The 17252-nt window shown below is 43.1% G+C and overlaps 2 protein-coding genes across 6 annotated transcripts in view; one reads left to right on the top strand and one right to left on the bottom strand.

Annotated features, from left to right (window-relative positions):
• The window catches only part of arhgef39 (Rho guanine nucleotide exchange factor (GEF) 39), a 251257-nt gene that overhangs the window by 184880 nt on the left and 49125 nt on the right, over positions 1–17252 (bottom strand). The gene's annotated exons all lie outside the window — the stretch shown is intronic.
• Positions 1–17252, top strand: part of lmo3 (LIM domain only 3) — a 59096-nt gene that overhangs the window by 33231 nt on the left and 8613 nt on the right. For all 3 annotated transcript variants that reach the window (XM_058069029.1, XM_058069030.1, XM_058069028.1), the window contains one exon: positions 9645–9770. In XM_058069029.1, the coding sequence (XP_057925012.1) occupies positions 9645–9770 (126 nt within the window). The remainder of the gene's footprint in view (positions 1–9644; positions 9771–17252) is intronic.

The raw sequence follows: 17252 nt of genomic DNA, 5'->3' as shown, positions 1-17252 counted from the left end.
TATTTGTATAGCGCTTTTCAAAATACTCAGACACTTTACAGAAAATTTGAGTTGAATAGAAACAAGTAAACAGAGTAAAAGATACGTTAAAATACAACATTCATTGGTTTATATGAGTAAAATATGAGTAAAAGCGGGGCGGGGGACAGCAGTCAGGTATAAAAAGTAGTTTATGTAGTTTAAGTTTAAGTAGTTTAAGTTTATGTAGCTAGGGATGACTGTATGGAAAACGGCTAGGCTCGGCTAGTACTTTGAAGCTTACTTTGCACTGAACGGGAAGTCATTGCACACGGTCACAGTAACGATCTGGCGGTTGATGTTTTCACGCTCGTTAACAATACAACAAAAATGTCGACATTTTTAGACAAATTATTTTTTTCCGATTAAAATGAACAAAGCATTATTAGAGCCCTGTCGACATGACAAAACACGACTATAGTCACATTTATACTCTTTTTATTTACAACATATTGCGCAACTGCAGGGTCTTGAGACACATGCTAACTCGCAAACTAGAGAGCTAGCGACCTAAACGGTAGCCTTCAAGTTATTTCCTTTAAACTTAAAAAAGCCAAAAACTTACCACTTCCACACGGATAGGGAGGATAACTATTAACAGTTATTTAACCTTTAACATGAACATTAATCAAATGTAATAATTTTTTCCGGGTACATGATACCATACGGGCGGCACGGTGGTCTAGGGGTTAGCGCGCAGACCTCACAGCTAGGAGACCAGGGTTCAATCCCACCCTCGGGCATCTCTGTGTGGAGTTTGCATGTTCTCCCCGTGCATGCGTGGGTTTTCTCCGGGTACTCCGGTTTCCTCCCACATTCCAAAAACATGCTAGGTTAATTGGCGACTTCAAATTGTCCATAGGTATGAATGTGAGTGTGAATGGTTGTTTGTCTATATGTGCCCTGTGATTGGCTGACGACCAGTCCAGGGTGTACCCCGCCTCTCGCCCGAAGACAGCTGGGATAGGCTCCAGCACCCCCCGCGACCCTCGTGAGGAAAAGCGGTAGAAAATGAATGAATGAATGATACCATACAGCATCCATATCAAACTAACATTAAACTTTCATATCAAGGCGGGGGCCTCAAAATAGTGTCCTGCGGGCCACATTTGGCCCGCGGGCCGCGTGTTTGAGACCCCTGGTTTAAGTCATCTGGAGTCAAAGTAACCGCAGATTATTGTTTCTGTCTCGTCACTTTTAAAGACGCTTAATGGAGAAAAGCAGACCTTTTGGTGGGAGCTTATATGGGAACTAATTAGGCGGCACTCCGCTGCGTCTCTCCGAGCTGACAGTTGAGAGGAACGCTTGGTTGTATACCCGGCAGTCTCTCGGAAAGCAGGCCATAATTCATCATTAGGACATCAGAGTCCAGGTGCAGATGAGAACTGATAGAGGCTGGCAACCAGGCAAGTCGGGGCACTCGAGGAAGAAAATCTTATCCCGAGGACAATTCCCAGGTCACGGCCACAGTAATTGAAATAATTGTGCCCCGAACGTTGTTTAATCACTGACAATCACACAGGCCGGGGGTATTAAACTGAGGAATGCGGGAGTCTGATTACATCTGCCACCCTTAACTGTCTCCCCTCCCCTGAACACCATCAAGCTTCTCATCTGTTCTGTTGGAACTTTCTGGAACGTGCAAACTATACGACAAAACAGGGAGCTGCGTCTGTTTGGAATTCATTCCACAAACTCTGCATACAGTAAAGTGAGGCGCCAGCTTGGTTAAGGACGGGCCAGAAAATGAACTAAAAAAAAAAAAAAAAAAAGCCTATGTTGAGATGCAACAAATCATTTGTCTGTTATTAACCCTGAGCCTGTAATTATGCAGATTAGCATAGATTTTCCTTGATGCCTGGAAGTGAGATCCAGGGGTTGTTCTCGGCGTGGCAGGCGGACGAGGGAATGGCCATGCATTACTGAACTTGCCACATTCATCATGTTGACTGATGGCACGGAGAGTCGGTCCCCGGGTCCCAGTGGTTAATGTAGTGGGTAATTAACTGTCATTTGCCTAGTAATAGGCCGATGATCAATGGTTTGTGAGGAAACAAATTCTAATCTGGCAGCTGATGAATGCGTGCTGAGGCTGGGGCAACTGAAGTGGTGGGAGGGACGGAAAAGATGGAGATTGGGGGGAAAGGAACGCCGCAGATAGAATTTTAAACGGCTACAGGGAGTCAACCCTGTAAAAAAAAGTAGAAATAAATAAATGTTTACAAGAGTCTACAAAAAAAACAACAACTGACTGCCAAAGTCAGTAAAAGCTTCATGATGATGGTGATCACTAACGAGAATTAACTAGAGCTTGGCTTTCTCAAGAATTCCGGGAAAAGAACAGCCTGGACTGGTGGCCAGCCAATCACAGGGCACATATAGACAAACAACCATTCACACTCACATTCATACCTATGGACAATTTGGAGTGGCCAATTAACCTTGTTGGAGGAAACCCACGCATGCACGGGGAGAACATGCAAACTCCACACAGAGATGGCCGAGGGTGGAATTGAACCCCGGTCTCCGAGCTGTGAGGTCTGCACGCTAACCACTCGACCGCCGTGCCGCCACAGACTAAAATGATGTGCTAATATTAAGTTGTATAAATAGTCTATATGTGCCCTGTGATTGGCTGGCCACCAGTCCAGGGTGTACCCCGCCTCTCGCCCCGAGAGAGCTGGGATAGGCTCCAGCACCCCCCCACGACCCTCGCGGTAGAAAATGAATGAAAACTGACAAATAATGTAATTGTGATACGGCTGCACGGTGGTTGAGTGGTGAGCGTGAATGCTTGTTTGACTATATGTGCCCTGTGATTGGCTGGCCACCAGTCCAGGGTGTACCCCGCCACTCGCCCCAAGAGAGCTGGGATAGGCTCCAGCACCCCCCACGACCCTCGCGGTAGAAAATGAATGAAAACTGACAAATAGTGTAATTGTGATACGGCTGCACGGTGGTTGAGTGGTGAGCGTGAATGCTTGTTTGTCTATATGTGCCCTGTGATTGGCTGGCGACCAGTCCAGGATGTACCCCGCCTCTCGCCCGAAGACAGCTGGGATAGGCTCCAGCACCCGCCGTGCCGCCCCAGTTCAAGTAATTCAAGACCCTCAAATTAAAAGACATTGAAGCCCATGATGAGTGTATGTAAAGTTCCCATCTGTAGTATCCTGTAGTATCCGTATGTAGTAGTATTCCAATATAAGGTACAGCGTTCACAACAGTCCAGTATTCAGTCGTATTTGACACATTTAGTTGGCCAAAGCTGAAAGGAAACACATTTGGAATAATACCACCCCTGCATTTGCCAAAAGTAGACGGGGGCCTGCAGACTCTGATCTGGTTTTGGGGTCCACTGGGCTAAAGCCTTGTGGAATAATTTAATTGGTGTCTGTTTTTCCCGCTCATCAAATAGGTACCAGTGAGCCATACCGGGCTGGAATACACAAGCCAACGCAAACCGACAATACAAGGTATCGAGCGCTCGCTGACTGCATCAGTTCCCTTTCAAATTCGGATTCGGATTCATGCCAGGCATGAATTTTGATTCCAGGCCGTATCTTCAACCTCTTTAAATAAACATGCTGTCTTGTCAGCCGTGGATATTAAGAATATGTCGAGTCAGATATTTGACATTGTTATCCGCTCTCTTTTTTTTAGCAGCCCTCCAGACATAGCAGACTCCGGCGGTTGTACCGTTGTTCGAAGACCCGTGAGAAACATATATATTTATTACCAATTATAATCCTCAGCTAAAAAGTATTGAATCCCGTGCTTTGGGTTTTCCGCACACGAGGCCTCTAAGCTGTCATCCTCTGATCCTGCGCCTTTGAATTCATTACAAGCAAAACCACGCTTAATTTGCCTCCTCCCTTGAGAGCCATTAGCGTCCATGACATCAAACTGGCAGAGCGGCGAAAGACGAGTGGCAGGTACGCTCCATCCATCTTCCCTCCCCCCGTAGGGCGAGGCAGGCTTTCCCCGTGTCCCGACGCTTTAGAAAGTGTTTGCCACACAGGAGCTGCCATCGCCATGCAAAAGATGGCCATCTTGTTTTGTCAGCTTCGGTTGTTGTAGACGAAATATGGCTTGATTGGAGAAACCGGAACATATGTAAAGTCCCCTTAAGCTACAGAACACGCCGGAAGGTCTGGAAGGTGATGTTGAATCATTGAAAGCCGCGCTTAATGTAGCACATACTGTAGGTACCGAATGAATTATGCAGCAAACAAGTAACTGGTGCATGATAAGCAGCCAGGAGGTCTGTTTAGAAACCCGGGGCGGTCTTTGGGCTCGTCATTTTCTTTTCAATTATTTTTTTGTATTATTATTATTTTATGGGCATCCATCTGGAAAGTGGAAAAAAATGCTTCATTATCAAAGATTTAATTTCTCTTCTGCTGAGTCAGAGCTTTATCAACACACCAGAGATTTTTCTTCATAATAAGTTAGAATGAGATACATGTGAACTATAATAAAATATTATTACAACTATGAATAATATTATAATAATTAAATATTACCTATTAAATTTTATTGAAATTACATATTCCTATGCTGAAATATTAAGTATAGTACAAGCCACATATTCAAAGCAATAGTTATCCTCCCTATCCGTGTGGAAGTGGTAAGTTTTTGGCTATTTTAGTTTAAAGGAAATAACTTGGAGGCTACCGTTTAGGTCGCTAGCTCTCTAGTTTGCGAGTTAGCATGTGTCTCAAGACCCTGCAGTTGCGCAATATGTTGTAAATAAAAAAAGAGTATAAATGTGACTATAGTCGTGTTTTGTCATGTCTACAGGGCTCTAATAATGCTTTGTTCATTTTAATCTGAAAAAAATAATTTGTCTACCCACCAACTATATGTGGTTTCTTAAGTTTTTATTATTATTATTATTATTATTATTATTATTTATTACTGATTGATTGATTTTCTTTATTCTTGATTTGTTTATTTATTTTTCATCTTATTTTGTGCAGAAAAATAAAAAAAATTGTATATTTTTCTGTTGTTTTTTTTTTTTTGAAAACCTGATGCAACCCAGCCTTGCCCAGACCCTAGCTCCAGTGGCCCCCAGATAAATTGAGTTCGAGACCCCTGGGTTAAAGTCTTTTTTGGGGACTTTCAGCGTTATATTATTATTTTGTTTTGACCTCTTAAGTTTGCTTTAAGTTGTCTCAGCATCAGCAGTGAGGAAAGTTGTGTCACTTTGTTATGGATTGTAGTGGTAGAAACACACAACGGTCACAGTCACCAGGAATCTTTAAAGGCAAAGTAGTGTGACGGACTTTTTAAACAGGGCAGGTCACCTACATTTATTTCCAAGAGCTGAGACTGGAGGACGGAGGAACGCAGACAGTAACATTGCATCGGCTTGAGATTTTTCTATTTTGTCTTCATTGTTTTACGTCTTCCTTGTAACCGGGTATACAACTTGTAACCTCAAAAACACAGGATTTGCACAAACTCAAGGGACAAGTACGACAGATAGTACTATAGGAATAACACTTTCTGCACACAGGATTATAATTATTCAGATTACTCCAAATTGTCCATAGGTATGAATGTGAGTGTGAATGGTTGTTTGTCTATATGTGCCCTGTGATTGGCTGGCCACCGCCTCTCGCTTGAAGACAGCTGGGATAGGCTCCAGCATGCCCGCAACCCTCGTGAGGATAAGCGGTACAGAAAATGGATGAATGGTTGGATGATGATGTTATTATTGTTCATATTGTGAGACACTGCAAACCTGCAATAAAAGCCTGTTGTTCCAGTGATCACAACTGGTGCATGTGTTACTAGTGACACCTAGTGACTACTGGAGAATACTACAGTTCATCAATGTCTTTTAATGCCTGTATTTGTTTTTTTTCTTAATTTTTTGAAAATGCCAAGGTCAAGAATACATACAATTTACTTTAAAAAGCATATTTTCGGGCAGCACGGCGGTCTAGTGGTCTAGTGGTTAGCGCGCAGACCTCACAGCTAGGAGGGTTCAATTCCACCAGGGTTCAATTCCACCCTCGGCCATCTCTGTGTGGAGTTTGCATGTTCTCCCCGTGCATTTTCTCCGGGTACTCCGGTTTCCTCCCACATTCCATAAACATGCTAGGTTAATCATGCTGGGATTGGCTGGCCACCAGTCCAGGGTGTACCCCGCCTCACGCCCGAAGACAGCTGGGATAGGCTCCAGCACCCCCCACGAAAAAGCGGTAGAAAATGAATGAAGAAGCATATTTTCGACTTATAGTATGCCACAAAACAATATTCATTCATTCATTTTACAAAAACACGATAGAGTGCGTCATGATGTTCAAACTGTGATTAGTGAGGGACAAATAACTAAATAAAGTAAGTAAAAGTCTATCTTTAGGATTAGTCTATTTACTTATACATCTCTTAACCAACCTTTACAAATCACACAACTTTATGCATAGTTTGTAAAACAAACACCGCAGTTTCTCCGTGTATGTTTTACGTTTGAAAAGTGCTTGGTGATCGTAAACTTTCTTTCAGTAATTATTATCACATGTCAAATAAGGAACTACGGACGTGAGTGGGCAAGGCAGGAACAGGCGCATTTCATTGGCTCGACGGTGTGCAATCTCTGGGACAAACGTGACCCTGATTGGCCAAAAGGTTGAACTTATGTAACTAGCTTTAACATCACAAAATCCTGAAAGGTTTGCTTTTTTTTCCATATATCAATACATTCCATCATTTCCAATCTGGGCGCTCGAGAGCACGGCATCTGAAAAAGATTCCGGTTGGCAAAAGACAAGGACATTCACCCCCGCAGAGTAAGAGGCGTCTCGCTGTGACGCTTTGTCGGAAGCCGCAACACAAAGTGCTGCTGTTAGGCTCAAACGCTACTTGCTCATTATCTTGCACTAAATCTATCATTTCTTGGGTTTTTTTTTTTTTTTTTTTAGATCAATTACGTGCCTCTGCGAGGAGAGAAGTCATCATTTCTTCTATTTTATGTGAGCGCCTTTTGGCGATACACAGGAAAGAAAAAAAAAAAAAGGACACGAGATAATACAGACATATCTAAATTTAGAGGGCTCAAAGGAGGAGGCATAATTCTTTTAATTAATTCAGTATTAATCCACAGAAGAGGCCCACTTTGTTTCCACCTCGCTACTGTGTTACTAGTAATATCCTTCATTGTCTCAAGGTGTGTTGACAGTGGCCCTTAATTCTGGAAGTATTCATGAGGGCGCAATCTATCTGCTTCTTTTGCCTCTGGGAAACATACTTTCTGAAGGTTAATAAACAACCCTGCATATCCCGAGCCTGGAGATCATTTATCAGATTGCGATCTCTTACAGACTCAGAGAGTGGCATGCCGTTTTATCATTTTAACAACGATGGCTAAAAGTGCCCCAAGAAGTCTGCTTAATAGGTTATTTTGTTATATGATTTTGTTATCAGATTCCTTTCTCCCTTGTAGCCCTGGTCTGGGCCGCTGTGTAGTAACAGCCCTGAATCCCTAATGAATACTCCCATTAAAGTCCCTGGAGCAGGCAGAGAAATAATAGGGTCCTCCCTGGGCAGTGGTGGAAACCATGTCCCATCTATTTCAATGGCACAAGCTGGGGCCCTGCTATTCTTTTTTATTTGGCTTCGGCCGGGGCCCGGTCCGTTGGGGTTATTCATTCATTCATTTTCTAACGCTTGTCCTCACGAGGGTCACGGAGGGGGCTGGAGCCTATCCCGGCGGTCTTCGGGCGAGAGGCTGGGTACACCCTGGACTGGTGGCCAGCCAATCACAGGGCACATATAGACAAACAAGCATTCACGCTCACCACTCAACCACCGTGCATCCGTACCACATTCACAATTACATTATTTGTCAGTTTGTCATTCATTCATTCATTCATTTTCTATCGCGGGGGTGCTGGAGCCTATCCCAGCTCTCTTGGGGCGAGAGGCGGGGTACACCCTGGACTGGTGGCCGGCCAATCCCAGGGCACATATAGACAAACAAGCATTCACGCTCACCACTCAACCACCGTGCATCCATACCACATTCACGATTACATTATTTGTCAGTTTTCATTCATTCATTTATTCATTTTCTAACGCTTTTCCTCATGAGGGTCGCGGGGGTACTGGAGCCTATCCCAGCTCTCTTGGGGCGAGAGGCGGGGTACACCCTGGACTGGTGGACAGCCAATCACAGGGCACATATAGACTATTTATACAACTTAATATTAGCAGATCATTTTAGTCTGTGGCAGCACGGTGGTCGAGTGGTTAGCGCGCAGACCTCACAGCTAGGAGACCAGGGTTCAATTCCACCCTCGGCCATCTCTGTGTGGAGTTTGCATGTTCTCCCCGTGCATGCGTGGGTTTTCTCCGGGTTCTCCGGTTTCCTCCCACATTCCAAAAACATGCTAGGTTAATTAGCCACTCCAAATTGTCCATAGGTATGAATGTGAGTGTGAATGGTTGTTTGTGATTGGCTGGCATAGGCTTCCTCGTGAGGAAAAGCGGTAGAAAATGAATGAATGAATGAATTTTAGCCTGTTGAGCCCAACTCTGAACACTGATCCAATGCAATCAATTGTAGTTAGGTAATTGTAGTTCCGCTGTTGAGTGATGGTATTTTGATGAACATGTGTTACAGATGACAATGGGATTATCTATAATGTTTAAAAACTATTTCCAAAACTCCAGTTTTCAACAAAAAATATGGTATATAAAGTATTGCTGTAAATGACATACAAATCATGTTAGTTGAATTCTTTGAATGCGGACACATTGTCATGGGAAAAGGGCGCTATGGCATCGCTACTATGAATGATAATACACGTAACATGGAAGTGCACGGCACAGGATTGGAACCACACATTAACTGTACCTCTTTGCGTGTGTGCTTCACATCATACATCATAAACCTTGCAATGCTACCTACACTCGGTGTTCCCAGCACCGCTCGCTTGTTCACGTCCAATCAGAAGCTGTAGAAATACATTTGATCAAAGTTACTTAAGATTTGTCCGATCGAAACACCATTATGGCTGAATATGACTTATATCAAAACATGTGACAGTTGAGTCAGTAAAAAAAACTCTAGTTCTTTTAGTTATTATTATTCTTTTAGTTATTTTAGTTATGATTAACTATAAAATCTAGTTTACATGTGTCTTTACACAATTCTCTGATTTAAGTAGACATTTTAGACATAAATAAACAGACTGACAGAATACTTTATTAATCCCTTCCTATAAGAAGACTTCTGTTTGTGCGTGTTGCAATAAATGTCTTCCGGATGATTATGATGATTATTATTATTATTAGAGACTAGTGTAGAATCCAATAGTTCATCAACGTTCATCAATTGTTATGCTTGAAAATGCTTTTTTAGATATTTTAGATATATTTTATTTTGGCATATCTACGTTATCCTTCACAAAACAACCGTGGACGAGGTTACACACAAACAAACAAATGCTAATGCTAAACACCACTTCCTTATTATTGAATAAGGTTATGTTATGAAGTCACCTTCATGAAAATCTGTTTCAAAATCTGCGGAGTCCCAAACTTTCAAAGTTTTAAAGATACTATTATGTGTGCCGAGTGGATTGCATGATATATTTTTCGCTTTCCCGACTCAGGTTGTTTGGCGTAACGGGGAACTGCGCAGCCTGCAGCAAGCTAATTCCAGCCTTCGAGATGGTCATGCGGGCCAAGGAGAACGTCTACCACCTGGACTGTTTCGCATGCCAGCTCTGCAATCAGAGGTGAGTGATTGAACTGCATTGAACCCTCATCTCCGTTCCCCGTACCTCCGACCGGCTGCTCGGGAAGAACGATGGCACCGTGGTAACCCCAGCTGTTGATACGTGAACAAGGAAGATGCATCAGGAGATTTATCACTCTAACAAGTGATCACGGAGATAGCCCAGATGGAGCCAGACATGATGATCTTGTATTGTACAGATTTAAGCTCCGCAAAGTTCGAGAGGGCCCTTCTCTGTTTACATCAGTCTTCATTACACGCCGGAATCCTGTCAAAGGAACGTGGTCAGCGAGAATGAATCAGCCATTCTTACCGCAATTCGACTTTTACAAATGTAACAATGCTCCCTTTTGAGTGGCATTGTCCCAAAAAAATATCAATAAAAATACCATAATAACTCTTCTGCCACCCGTAAGCAAATGTTGTATTACATTATATTAGGGCTGGGCGATATAGTGATATTTTTTAAAATATCGATAATTCTGTTAAGGACGATATCAAAAATAAGCATATCGTTCATATCGATATGCGGAGGTCTCATGTTTCGCGATGGCGGCGCCCGAGCGCAAGCTAGCTACGACAGCTCTGTGTCTCCTGAAGTATTTTTTTGCTTTATTTATTACTATATTACTTTTATTACTTTCTTATTCCTTATAGTTTTGTGCCATAGCGATCCTTGTTAGCAAGTGTGCAGCTATGGATTTTCATCTTATTACGTTTGTAGCTTGCCGCTTGCATCATTGTTGACACTCGGGAGCAGCTGTTAGCATTTGTTAGCATCCCTTGGCTACGTCCAATATGGAGGTGCAGAGGCTGCTTAACCCAGTCCTACGTTATATATATGCTTTGCATATGTGAAATGCTTTTGAGGGAGGTTTCTTTAGAATTTGAATTTTGTTTACTTTGGCGTTAACGTTTTTAAGGCTAACATTCCAAGAACGGGGCTTTTGAGCTCTTAGTGAATAGTTCCATCAAAACAGGAAAACGAACAGACTCGATGAGCCTTACGATAAAGTGGAATTACATGGGCGAGCCATTTTGCGACAAGACAATACCTGGAGACGCATAAAATATTCAGATATTATTTTTTGTCGTCAAAGCTCACTTCTATTCGCGTGACGACGATGGCTCGCTGACACCCAGACCGCCAAAGCCATGTAGATGATTTCCATGTGTATCGTCTCTAAAGCTACTCCTACGTGTCCTACCCCCGAACCCTAAAATCCTAACCTATGGAAACTATGGAATGGATTGAATAAGGAAATCAAACAATGCACAACGATGAGCCAATTCAAGAAACAATACAAGCAGTTGATGTTTGCTAAATACAAGGATGAAGAGTCTTGAACCAGTCATGATGTGCTATATACGTATATCACTATATTAACACTTACTATGGTAACATAATGACATTGTATGGTCATATCACCTCGTAATTCGGTACGGGACAAAAAATTACAAAATAAATTCAAAAAAACAAAAAAAAAAACAAAAAAAAACTTTAACTGTATTATGGAAAGCAGGAAGTGAACAAATGTAACAGTTAGTGATTGTAAAAGTACCAGATGGAGGGGTAGGATTTAATAAGCTTTGCTTCTTCCTACTCCTTTTGGACATGTGGAACTGGGAACTGATTATGGGATGCACTCAATTGGAATCTGATGCATGTTCTAATGAAATAAAAACATTACCATTACCATTACCATTCATTCATTCATTCATTTTCTACCGCTTTTTCCTCACGAGGGTCGCGGGGGGTGCTGGAGCCTATCCCAGCTGTCTTCGGGCGAGAGGCGGGGTACACCCTGGACTGGTCGCCAGCCAATCACAGGGCACATATAGACAAACAACCATTCACACTCACATTCATACCTATGGACAATTTGGAGTGGCCAATTAACCTAGCATGTTTTTGGAATGTGGGAGGAAACCGGAGTACCCGGAAAAAACCCACGCATGCACGGGGAGAACATGCAAACTCCACACAGAGATGCCCGAGGGTGGAATTGAACCCTGGTCTCCTAGCTGTGAGGTCTGCGCGCTAACCACTAGACCGCCGTGCCGCCGTACCATTACCATGACTTAATCAAATACATAGTTGTGATCCACATGAATGTTACAAGGACGAACAATCAAACAGAAAGTCTTTGTTGAAAATGTGCCGGCAGAACCCACAAACTAGACACACGGTGAATACTAAATTCAAAAGATGTGGTTACACACAATTAGCACTGGGTTATTGTCTTGCCACTTCAGCCGGCTGCACCAGACAGCATCTCCTAATAGAAGAAGTCAGCTAATCTTCATCAGCCGGACCCAGGCAGGCCAACTCTCGCTCTCCCCGCATTAAAACCCACTTAAGCATGGGCAAATCTTTCTTTTTACATTAAGGCAACTGATGAACTGTTGAATAAAATTGACGTTTGTGTGTTCCGCACCGTCCACCGCGGCCTTGCGGGCGCCATTTAGATGCCCATCACAATTTTCACCGGCGCCTGGCCACAGTTTATGGTGTGGCACCGGCTTTAATTGAAGCTGTTCGTCAGCTTTGACTTTTTGTTTTCCAGTTACTTACTCGCTTTTGCGGCAGATATATATCTATTTGACGGACAAAAATATCGGGACAACAGGCCAGGACGCCTTTTCCACACTCATATTATTGTTAACATGTGGATTCATTTAGGATTGATGGTAAGTCATGATAATTGTTTAGTTTATGATTAACACAATTAACACAACGTTCATCATGTTTACCCTTTACACATTTCAACATGTCCAAAAAAAGACTAGAAACACAATTGCCAAGGGCGGACTGGGACATTTTGTGAACTTTTTGGTTCAGACTGACTCCCTGTGTTACGAGCTTCCTCTTGTTTACTTTTAAAAAAATGACCTCGGCCAGGGTTGGGATCGAACAGGCGCCTCCTACCTTGCCGCACGTACCCTGAGACCAATAGAGACTAATAGAGAGGAGGGTGAGTGAATTGTACCGTTTTATTCTCTAATTGGAAACAGAGCCTTGGACTGACTTGACGCTGCATGCACGTGTCACGGCAGCCATGCGCATATAAGACCCCCCCTTGCCCCCCAACTCGGTGGATGGTGGTGGGTCCTGACACACAGCACTTGCTCTGCGTGTACAGGGAGGGGCGGTTCAGACTGTTGGGTTGTGTTATGTCTGCAGCGTCATGTTGCCCAATTTGGTTACCGTACTTGGGCGAGCAAATAATAATAATACATTTTTAAAATTGAGTCTCAATTGAGACTCAATTGAGGTACAATTGAGTAAGGGAATCAAACAATGCACAACGATGAGCCAATTCAAGAAACAATACAAGCAGTTGATGTTTGCTAAATACAAGGATGAAGAGTCTTGAACCAGTCATGATGTGCTATATATATCACTATATTGACACGCACTATGGTACACATTATGGCATTGGATGCTCATATCACCGAGTACTTCAGTACGGGACAAAAACTGAAAAAAAAACTAAAAAACTAAAAAAAAAAACGTTAAACTGTATTATGGAACGCAGGAAGTGAACAAATGTAACAGTTAGTGATTGTAAAAGTACCAGATGGAGGGGTAGGATTTAATAAGCTCTGCTTCTTCCTACTCCTTTTGGACATGTGGAACTGGGAATTGATTATGGGATGCACTCAATTGTAATCTGATGCATGTTCAAATGAATTAAAACCATAAAAAAAACAAAAAAAAATTAATTAAAAAAAGAAAATAAAAACTCAAATTATATCATGGAAAGCAGGAAGTGAACAAATGTAACAATTACTGATTGTAAAAGTACCAGGTGGAGGGGTAGGATTTAATAAGCTTTGCTTCTTCCTACTCCTTTTGGACATGTGGAACTGGGAACTGATTATGGGATGCACTCAATTGGAATCTGATGCATGTTCAAATGAAACAAAACCATTTAAAAAAAAATAATAAAAAAATAAAATAAAAACTCAAATTATATTCTGGAAAGCAGGAAGTGAACAAATGTAACAGTTACCGATTGTAAAAGTACCAGCTGGAGGGGTAGGATTTAATAAGCTTTACTTCTTCCTACTCCTTTTGGACATGTGGAACTGGGAACTGATTATGGGATGCACTCAATTGGAATCTGATGCATGTTCAAATGAAATAAAACCATTACCATTACCATAAAAACGTCCATCAATGGGCCCATTATTGATCGGCACATCGGTAAAACACCCGGTACTCTGATGCCACATCCGCCCCTGTCAATTATTTTTGTTCGCTTGAGGTGTGTAACACGTAATAGTAAACTTAATACTATTGGTATCTACGTTATTCAGTAAATACATATAACTAAATACCATTGTTTTCAGTGTATAAGATCTACAGTGTTTAAACTGCACCCACTAAATTTAGAGAGAAAAAAACAAGATTTGGACATACAGTATATATATATATATATAAGACGCATGGGATTGTAAGCCAAACATGACCTAAGACACACATTGGCCGTACGGACGACGCACAAATATCTCCAAAGTGTGTAAGTTTGTCTTAGAGACTGAGTACACGAAGCGACTGTATGAGAATGAAGTTGCAATATCACAAAGAGAATACAATTGCAACGGGAAGCAATGAAGTTGTAACGCTACAGAAATAAGACCATCCAATTGTCAACAGCATTAACCGTTTTTCTGAGAGACCATTCAAGTAATATCAACATATAATTCAGAGCATTTGGAGTGGGTTCTGTAATGCACTGTGGATTTTTGTTACCACTTCAGTCTGTCCCTGACACTCCTTCTTGGAGGTTAACAGTTTTAGTTGAAGTATAATGATCAATATTTATATTGTGATTAATAGACTGACCTTCAGCAAATTGATCTCAGCTCTCTTGAGATCTCACTTTTCCTGAATAGTTTATCTGTCTGATTTTCGATGGGCTCCGCTGTGCTTTGTCTGGCATGCCGATCTCGCTTCCTGCCTTGTTCCTCCGCACCAGCTCTGTCCCCTTCTCATTTCCTCGCCTCAAACAAACACAAAAGCCACCCCCGACCCTCCCAACCATCCACCTCCCCATTGACCCGCTTCCCCCCCCGACAGGCCCTTCAATAAAGCAATCTAATCCATCTCGCAAATGGCCCTGAGATTTCTCTGTGGAACGTCGTCAAAAAAAATGTGAAATCTGATAAACAGAGCAGGCGATCGGCGGGTCGACCGGGGTCACGCCGTGTAATTATCTGCCACTCCTTCGGGTCAGCCTCGGCACAAATTGGTGTTTGAAGGTTGAATTGCTACAATCACGTATATGAACACGTCGCCTGAGCCCCCCCCCCTCCTTTTCCGCTGCTATAGTCTCTCATTTATCAAGCCATGGTTTCTTTGTGGGTGCACTCAAACCATGCAAGAGAACTCCAAGCCGCTGATTATTCTGATTCCGTCACTGTAAGACTCTAATAGTCATTGGTCTGCTATTAAGGGCAAAGCTTTAATGATAGGCCACGGAATAGGCGCACCCAGCAATTATAACCTTTGTTATTTGTCACTACCGTTCAAGTTGACAGCGATGCATGTGTAGTGGAACACGTTTAAGTCGACGAGCTTGTCAAGTCCTGTCCCAAGTCAACGTCGCCATGCAGGTGCATGGTTGACCATTTTTGTCGAGAAAATTTCAGACCCAAAGGGGTCATGACTTCAACGACAAACGCAACACAACTACTAGTCACCGTCTAGTCCAAGGATGGGCAAACTACGGCCCGGGGGCCACATCCGGCCCGCCAAGTGTTTGAATACGGCCCGCCTGTTCTTTCCAAAGTATTTCATTTAAACTCAACATACAAGCTGGCATCACGGCTTGAGCCAACCTTTTGATGGTGGAAGTGGCTGTTTTATCAATGTCGTTATTTGATGTGGTCTTTTGTTTACAAAATTCATTCATTCATTCATTCATTCATTTTCTACCACTTATCCTCACTGGGCTCCAAAAATGATTGTTTGTCTATATGTGCCCTGTGATTGGCTAGCGACCAGTCCAGGGTGTACCCCGCCTCTCGCCCGAGGACAGCTGTTTACAAAATGCTTCTGAAAAAAGGGACACAAACACATAATAATAAAAATAATAATAATAAAATAATTCATTCATTCATTCATTTTCTACCGCTTTTTCCTCACGAGGGTCGCGGGGGATGCTGGAGCCTATCCCAGCTGTCTATGGGCGAGAGGCGGGGTACAACCAGGAGTCACCAGCCAATCACAGGGCACATGTAGACAAACAACCATTCACACTCACATTCATACCTATGGACAATTTGGAGTTGCTAATTAACCTAGCATGTTTTTGGAATGTAGGAGGAAACCGGAGTACCCGGAGAAAACCCACGCATGCACGGGGAGAACACGCAAACTCCACACAGAGATGGCCGAGGGTGGAATTGAACCCTGGTCGCCTCGCTGTGAGGTCTGCGCGCTAACCTAATAATAATAATAATAAATGTAATCAAATAAATGATCTCAAAGTGCACGTATAGCAGATTGCATGACACTTTTACTTGTAAAAATGGACTGTTATTTGTAAAATACTACAGAGTCTGGCCCCCCCCGTCAATTTTGTTAAATCAATGCGGCCCGCGAGTCAAAAAGTTTGCCCACCCCTGGTCTAGTCAGCCACTCTGAGGGATGTCGACTTAAACGGGTTCCCCTCTATCACCATGAAGGCCTCTCTGTTTATTTTTCTCTCCCACTCTTTGGCGCCGTGCATGACTTTGAAACACTGTGACGCTAAAGTGAGCGAGCGTCCCTTGTCTGCGGTCCATCAGTGAAAATACAGAATCCTACATCAGACCTGATTCCTGGTGTCTGCGCCCAATGCGGCCTTACTCTGTTAAAGCCAACATAAATCCACCATTGTGACCTTCCCGATAGCTCGACCTGTTATTCTCCAGGCCTGAGAGAGGAAGCAGGGAAAAGAAGCGGCTTCCGAAAAGAGGTGTCGGGAATAAGGAAGGAGATATGAGCCTCCATCCGGCAAGCAGTTAGCCACAGATCAGCCGTGGGGGACAGCTAATCGATGAAGCTGTCGTCCGGCCTCATCATCTAGCCGGCGCTGGCCCAATTTCCCCCTGATGAGCTGGAGGCCACAGTCTTGGGGAGGCTGGAGGAAGGTTAGAGCGCAGAGGAGCAGGATGGGTGACAGTGCAGGAGAAGGTCAGTGCTGATAAGCAGGGGGAGGCTCGGCGTACTTGAGCCTTGGAAGGAGAGAATGACGCCAATTGGGTTGAGCGCAGCAAAGCTCTGCCACGGGTGCCGTGTATGTCATGAGTCAGGCTTGTTAGACAAGGGCCTAATAGGCAATAAGGGACATAGTTGTCACTTTATGTATGATTGCTGTTGAGAACTAGGAGCCTGGCCAGGAAGACCACTGGGAAACACGATCACGCTTCCTTATCTTCATCTATTGGACGGGAAAATCACCGTGTGTAAAACACATACGTGACTTTGTCT

Source organism: Doryrhamphus excisus, chromosome 3 (genome assembly GCF_030265055.1).
Source record: "Doryrhamphus excisus isolate RoL2022-K1 chromosome 3, RoL_Dexc_1.0, whole genome shotgun sequence".
NCBI classification, from domain to species: Eukaryota; Metazoa; Chordata; class Actinopteri; order Syngnathiformes; family Syngnathidae; genus Doryrhamphus; species Doryrhamphus excisus.
Note: the sequence above shows the minus strand (reverse complement) of the source record. Positions and strands in the feature narration are given on the sequence as shown.